The sequence below is a fragment of the Mytilus edulis genome, chromosome 6 (genome assembly GCF_963676685.1).
Source record: "Mytilus edulis chromosome 6, xbMytEdul2.2, whole genome shotgun sequence".
NCBI classification, from domain to species: domain Eukaryota; kingdom Metazoa; phylum Mollusca; class Bivalvia; order Mytilida; family Mytilidae; genus Mytilus; species Mytilus edulis.
Window position 1 is genome coordinate 60,357,437 of NC_092349.1, and position 8,240 is coordinate 60,365,676.

The window sequence follows — 8,240 nt, forward strand, 5'->3', positions numbered from 1 at the left end:
TATTTTCGACCACTCCTCCTCTCTATTTGATATTTTTTCTTTTCTGATAGTCATTTTTCTGGTTTGTTTTTCTTTCACGAAAAAATCTTTCTCAACAGTATAATTATCCATTTCATACAACTGATTATGTTTGCTTACACATTTTGAATATTGCATTGTTTGTTATATTGAAAACATCTATGTATCGAACTACAGATAAAGGATAAAATAGGTACAATTAGGTCTGTCTTATATCTTGACGTACATCTAGAAACTGACAATGAGGATGGGTTTAAAGCATAAAACATTACGAAAAAAGAGATGATTTGACGAATTTTTACGAATTTGACCTACATAATTAGACGTATTACCGGGTGTATCCTAATATGAGCTACACGACGGGTGCCACATGTGGAGCAGGATCTGCGAAACCTCCGGAGCACATGAGATCACCCATACTTTTTGTAAGATGTTCTTGTTGTATAGTCTTCATTTTTCTATGTTGTGTTTTGTGTACAATTGTTTGACGTCTGTTTTCTTTTCTTTTATTTAGCCATGGCGTTGTCAGTTTATTTTTGATTTATGTCTTTGAATGTTCCTCTGGTATCTTTCTCTGCTCTCTAAGCCAGTTTCCCTAGTTTGTCAATATCGATATTTGCCTTATATTATCAAAATAATATAAAGGCTATAGTATCAGATAGATAAATATTCTACCACTGCATCGAGTATGATACGAGTTCGTCGCGCGTATTCAAAATTTAAGATTTTACTGTCAAGAGCTAGAGTGGATAATCATTGTGTTCCATGAGATTTGGTGGGGTATCTGTTTTTCTCAAGATTTTAGACGCTATATGTCTAACTTAAGTTTTCTTTTCGAACGATCTACAGAAGAATATGTTCTTTCTATGCGTCGTCTTTAGACATAATCGTCTTTTTCATGACGTCAATGAGAATCAGATGAAACCAAAAACATTTTACGTAACAATCATTTATTTTTTATCTATAAGAAATCAAGATCAATTAAACCACACGATACTTATCAAAAATAATAAACAGGTTAGAAAAATATCAGATAAAAACTATAAAAGGGATATTTAATGCTCTTCAACTTCGTACCTTATAGTTTATTTGGCCTTTTTAACTTTTTTTTAGATTCAAGCGTCACTGATGAGTCTTTTGTAGACAAAATACAAAATTTAATCCTGATATCTATGATGATATTAATATACATGGTACCTTGAAATAGCATTTAGCAAATGCCAGATCCTTCCACTGTGACTTTAGTCTTATCACCATTTTATTTGTGCTTAGTACAAGTCTAAAGTGTTAGGCCTATCTAACTGAAATCGATAATTTGAATTTAGATATTGTTGTTAAAAACAACAATCCAATGTCTAATGTAAGTGGAGGGGTAAGGGTTTTCGGAAATGTATAACTCCAGCTCATAATTTTAGTGCCTGCCCAAAAGCAAAAATCTTGTAAGCCAGAGATTGTTGTTGGTCATTTCCGCCAAATTATGTTATTAGCAATAATTCTATTAGTTTTCCGTTCTTTAATTAATTGATATTTCCCCATCCCAGTACGTACTATGTATTTATCAATTTGATTATATTTATGTACAACGCCACATATGGAATTGACTTTTTTCTTCATTCTTTGGACATAAAATTTGGAATCATTCACAAAAGATTATATTTATTCTGACCTCATAAAGTTAGGTGTAAATATCTGTCTGAAAGGCTTTATTTGACCACGAATTAATTTTTCTAAATTGTTTAATTTAATATTGTTAAGTTTTTGCAATAATTGTTTTACTCAAACTAATATCAAAAGTTTTAATCATAAAATGATATATCGGGAAAAAGGATGTGCACTATTGTTTTAATATGTTACCAAAACCTATATGTTCTGATAATGTTACATACAGCAGTGTTCATAGAGTGCAACACCATTTGAGTATATCTAATTATTTATTCAAGCAATCACATGAATGGGTTTTCACAAGCAAAGGCATTTTTTTTCTTATGTAATTCAAGGTCTGAACTTTCAGAATAAGTTATTTAACTATACACGTATATTGAAATTGTGAAAATTGCCTTCAATGGCTAAATCATATTTTGTTCTCCTAATATCTACTGCTTATTTTTTTCACTGTATTGACATCCGAGTGAAACAAATACATTGACATTCAGTCATGTCTTTTACTCCTTGAAATATGGATACATAATTTCGATTTCCATTTCCATTAAAAGTCTGGCAAAAAAGTAATTTCCCATTTAATCTTCCCAAATTGTTTATCATTATTCCGGTGTATTTTTAAGTTTATTGTATAGCAATACAAAACTTATAATATTGAATCATATACACATGGAAAAAAGTATTGTAACACCAAATTGAAATTCTAACTAAAAAACACTCTTTATGTTTTTGTGATATAATTTGTTGAAATAGAACAAGTTAAACATTATTTAAATATCACCTAAGTTTAACCAATACATATCGACTCGATAAGTTCTTATCTGAACATGCAGCTACTGTACTCGTAAACAATGAAAGAGATGTTTTTTTATCCTCATTGTTATCAGCACTTCAAAAAACCAAGTTTACAAAGTTATGTGATTGACGCCTTGTAATAAGTCATCCACATGTCGTTTTGAGAATAAAAATCAGGCAACAAACGATGTTAAAGACCTTCCAAGATCAAGAAGACCCCCTATATCATCTGTTAGGGGAAATCAAGCATAATGAAGGTTGGTCATAAGGAAACCCATTACAAACAATACAATCCTAAAAAGAGAGTGATGACCATACAGGGGCCTTTAAACAAGAACTGTTCGAGATCGGCTCATCGCTACTGGTTATTGTGCGATAAGACCATGTCAGGGACCTTTGCCTACGAACAGACACACAGTTGCCCGTATCCAATATAATGCAGAACTCGCCAAAGTTGGAAATTAGCATCGTAGAGGAAGATCCATTGTTCCAATGGAATTCGGTTTATCTTCCTTGGCCCGAATGTAGACCGAATTAGGACCATATACCGAGCATATATGGGACACTATTGGGTGTAAAGTGCACGAAAGGACACCGCAGTTCAAACACGTCATGAAGTAAACCATACCCTTCGTCAGGAATGGTTGCTGCTACCTTAGCAACAAATAAGTCGACTTATGACAGGAATCAGAAGACGTTAAGATGCGGTTATTCGTTTGAATGGAGGCTACGCACAAAGTACTAATTCTTTGGCGTATACGATCAACAATGATGTGAACAATCATCTAAAGATTAATTTTGAAATATCTGACATTGTAAAGTTCACTACAGCAAAAGTTGTAAAATGCATTTTTTTTGTACAAAAAACACTTCATTTTGTTATAAAAAATTTTGGTAATTTCAAACATTTTTTTTCATACATTTTTTGTTCGTTTTAATGCCAATGTTATCATTAACTACGTTTCACTATTATTTTACAAATATTTTATCATATCCCATCCAAAATAAAAGGCTGATTTTTTAAGTTATAAAAATTCAAGGTGTTGCAATACTTTTTTCCATGTATATAGATAGATTTTTTTTTGTATCGAATTACATGTATATTCAATAACGTATTAATACAGTTTTGTAGTTCATTACACATAAAGATCATATCTATCTACTTTGTTTTCTATATTAAAAGAATCAATCGACTGTATATAACACATCAAACCGAATGCACACTAAATTTAAAAGAACATATACATGAACTGGAACAATTATATGCGATCGGAGTTATCAAATTTTTATGTACAGAATTAATTGCGTATTTAAGGTAAAGCATATGTTATTAGTACAAAAACAAGTGAAAATATGTATGTTCATGATACAGAAAATTCTTTTACAAACAGAAACAATTTAACAACATATTTGACTAGAAATAACAAAATGGCTACTAACCATTACATATTTAAGTAGGATTCGTGTTACTAGAACTTTATTTCTGTGTATGGTTTTGTTCTCTGTTGTTTGTGGCTCTCATTGGGGGGGTCTGATCCCGGAACACGCTTACTGTTTTGCCAGATTCCCGTATCCCACTTACACTATGTTCGTAAGCAATTCTCATTTTTTTGTAATTTCCCGCGTCCCGCTAGACATCATTTCCCGTTTTCACGGCACAATAATTTGACTTTCACGCTTACAAAAAAACGGCAATCCCGAGTCACGCTTAGACCCCAATGAGACCCACTTGTTTCCCATTTCGTGTTATTTCCTTCCTTTAGTCATTGTGTTAGGTGTTTTTTGTTTTGCTGTTTTATTTTCCTTTTGTATCCCCTCAATTTTTGACAATGCCTCTTTAAGATGTTTATATGATTTGTATTTGAGTATTAAATCTATACCGCCACCTTGGATTGTAAAACTTCCCATGCATAGGTGATATTTCCGTCTCCTTAATGGTTGCTTAAGCCGGTATGTTTTGTTTCTTTTGCTTTTTCTGGTCTTTTACAGTTGTAATTACTTTATGAATATAACACTTATTGTATGATGAAACATAATTTCTTAAATAGCTTAGAGGAGTATGTTAATATAGCTTATTCGATGTCTAGACATAAAAGTAAAATGATTAAATATAGATTCTTACATTGATACTAGTGGATTATCGGATCTATACAATCGAGATAGTTAAATTATCAATTTTAACTATCGAGACTGGTTAAATCCGATAATCCACGATTAACTATGTAAGAATCTGTTTATCTAATGATGAAAAAAATAATTTATAATTTTTGGTTAAACTTAAATCCCATTCTAGTGCCTCCCACATTCCAAACAGTCGTCAATTTCACTAACACCTGTTAGCATACTTTGATTCATCCAGTGATATTGTAAAGGTTATGACCCTTAAATTCATCCAATCATCTTCTGAAAAAGGTATCAATTACCATAGAATTAGAGAAAGACTTATAACAACTTTGCAGTTTGAAACGTACAAGAAAGACAAAAGATATTGACAATACATTCGTCTAAAAAAATTTCATCAAATTATTATATTGTTGTAATGTTTTTTTTGGTTTTTTTTTGTTTATCTTATTGAGAAAGTGTTTGCTATAAACGATATGTAACATCACCACACAATGTGTTGTTTTTGACGTCATTGTTTGACTTATTTATATTTTTGATGTCATTTTAAGTAAGTTGTGGGCATAATGGGGAAACGGTACTATTTATTCTGCCATAGGCGACAATACTAACATTTTCTAAATATACCACTTTTTATAATAAAAACTTGAATAAAACAGTTATGTGTGGTGTTAGCACTTTTTTATTCTGTTTTAAAAATTAAAGCCAAATAGTGTCATGACCAACTTCCAACGGAACTTGTTTATGTTATCCATGCCAACCGACATTTTACAAAAAAATTGTGAAATTTTAGAAGTCTTTTCGAATAATTCTCTAGAAAATATTTCAATAGGTTTCAAAATTTATAATGTAAATATACACACTGCAGTTATTGATGGATAAATGAAAAAATATATTGTACCCTTACATCCAATCACAGCGCTCCTAGGTCGACTTCCTTCACCTGTCTTGGGTACACAAAACGCCAACCTAATGCTGGTATATTGGAATAGTACCGTTTTCCGTATAAATCATGTCCCTTGTATTTAGGGAATCAAGTGTATAAATTACTAACATAATCTGGATGGTACTATAAACAACTGTTATTCAAGTGAGACGTTAAGATACATATACAAACTATTTTAACCAACACATGCATAAATCAGGATTCTGGCAGTTGTTTTTCAATTACTCTGTTGATTATAAGCAATTGATTTTTACAGGTTGATAGACGTCATCTTTTTGGATTTACCTTGTAGTTCAATATTTTTCTATTATTATACCCCAGGCATCATTTTCTGAATGAAAAAAATACATAGTAATTTCACTTTTTTCAAATTTTTCAAATTGCAAGTGTTGAACTAATGGACCGATCAATAGTTTCCATGTATTGGACCTCTATGTAATTGTTTGAACCCAAATGTCATTATTTATTTAGGAATTTGAAATGCAGCTACGGGATTGCAGGATTTTGAAAACACCACGGTAGTTACGTCGTCTCGTTTTACCTGTTGTATCTAGGGTTGACGTCAGTGCAGGATGTAGCCCTAACATTTAAGAATATTTATGAAGTAAACGTTAAAAAGTGTGGTTTGGTTTCTGCTTTTTATATTACGTTAGCTGAATTATCCCCGCCATTCATTGTCTGTCGTCTTTTTCCTCAGGAATAAATAGCCTTAGCTGTATTTGGCAAAACTTTTAGGAATTTTTGGTCCTCAATGCTCTGCAACTTCGTACTTTTTTTAGCCTTTCAAACATTTTTTGTTTCGAGCGATACTGATGAGTCTTTTGTCCTAACATTAATCCTGGTACCTTTGATAACTATTGTAGACGAAACGCGCGTCTGGCGTAAGTGTAAAATTTTAGTCCTCGTATCTATGATGAGTTTATTTTTGATATAATAAAACACTTACTGACTGGCTTTTCGTGGAATAATAAATTTATTGTCCCCTCGAATACAACTTTTGCCCTCAGCTACGCCTCACGGCAATAGTTGAAACTCAGGGACAATAAACTTCTATTCAACTCTCCCAGTCAATAAGTATACAACACTTTTTACCGTCATTTGTGTTATTAATCTGGTTAACACCTTATTTCAATTACAGTTCAGTCTGATGCCTGACATCAACAGTTTGCACATATGTTGAAAAGCAGATGACATCAAGAATGGCAGAATTTTCACAATTTAAGCGTATACTAGACACATGTGTCCAACAAAACCACGATCCAGCAAGGGTGTACCAGAGGTGGCATGCAGACTTAACAAATGAGATGATATCCGCCTTCCGAAACTCTCCTACCGCCCTAAAATACAAGACTGCACGTGAAATGTTCAAGAAAGGGCAATCAATCCTATGTCGATATACAAAACCTAAAGTGGATACTGACGATGACTGTGATTTCCTTCAATCAGGTTTTCATAGCTATGCTAAAGGAGAAATGTCTGATAATATCTGGTATGGTAAATTCAAACCTCCCAAAAATGCAACTGACCTTGTAGATCAATACCTTCAACATAGACCGGATGATGTATTATCGGAATACTGCAAGACCATTTTTGCCTATCGTTCAGAACTTGACGAACAAAATGAATCTGCATTGTCTAAATTTAAACATTTGCACATAGCTATTCGTACAACGGAAGTGTTTGCAATGAAAGTAAGGGAAGCTACTACAACATCAGATATTAAACATCAAATTCTATCTAAACTGTACAATACGTTAGGTTCGTTTTATGCCATAACAGACCAGGGATTTCGTGCAGTTGATTCCTTTCAGAAAGCATATGATATTGACAATAACGATTATGATTCTCTATTTGGCGTTGCGTGGTGGCAAAAGGAGGAAAACCCAGATGAAGCCATTAAATTGTTCCATAAGTATCTAGACGTCGCACCAGAATGTGATAAGAAGTATTATGATGCGTTTTATTCACTCGCAGTTGTATATCTCACGTCGAAGAGGGATATACCAAAATTTAAAGAATATTACAACAAGGCACTAGACGCCGAAAAAAAGCAGTTACCGTTTTATCCGCTTTACGATACATCTTCCAGACAATGTGCCAACATGATGATGGAAGTTTGTAATAATATGTTTATGCGAAAACAGTTACACAATTAGACTGCAATATTGTGTTGTTCAACAATTCTATATAAAATTTGTTTAATAGATACTTATAATTTACATTAACAGTCGGAAAGCTGACCCCGGTTTGACCCCATTTTCTAAAGCAACAATGGAAGTCATGTGACTACCATATTGAGGCATTTTTTTGTCGTTTTGTCTTCAACTGTAACGAGTCTGTTTACTTAAAAAAAAGTCATATCAAATGAAATCAAAGCATGCTGTTTGTTATAAATGCAAGCTGTGTATACTTCCCAGAAGTTCTAAGATACAAATTGTTTTGCAAAAGTCTTCTCCTGAAACAACTGAGACAAATCTAATCAAACTCGGCCACAATCAGCAATAGGGTATCTTGTTTAGAAAATGTGTATGATGCCTGCCTACCAACCAACATGGCAGACATGGCTAAAAATAGAACACATGGGAAAAATGCAATTTTAACTTATATCTCTGAAACAAAAGAAAAGTATAACGGTTGCATCAATTCGTAAAATTTTGTAATCTTTTACAAAAGTCTTATGCAGTTTTTGACTTATATCTCT

The 8,240-nt window shown here is 32.6% G+C and overlaps 1 protein-coding gene across 1 annotated transcript; it reads left to right on the plus strand.

Moving 5' to 3' along the window:
* Positions 1–3,674: 3,674 nt before the first annotated feature.
* LOC139528019 (uncharacterized) lies at positions 3,675–7,914 on the plus strand. The gene is made up of 2 exons (XM_071323797.1): positions 3,675–3,787; positions 6,678–7,914. The coding sequence occupies exon 2, from the start codon at positions 6,727–6,729 to the stop codon at positions 7,693–7,695; it is 969 nt and encodes a 322-aa protein (XP_071179898.1). The 5' UTR covers positions 3,675–3,787; positions 6,678–6,726; the 3' UTR covers positions 7,696–7,914.
* Positions 7,915–8,240: the final 326 nt, after the last annotated feature.

Bases quoted from the DNA above. Each gene is read 5' to 3' on its own strand.
- LOC139528019 (XM_071323797.1), top strand. From the start codon at position 6,727: ATGACATCAAGAATGGCAGAATTTTCACAATTTAAGCGTATACTAGAC.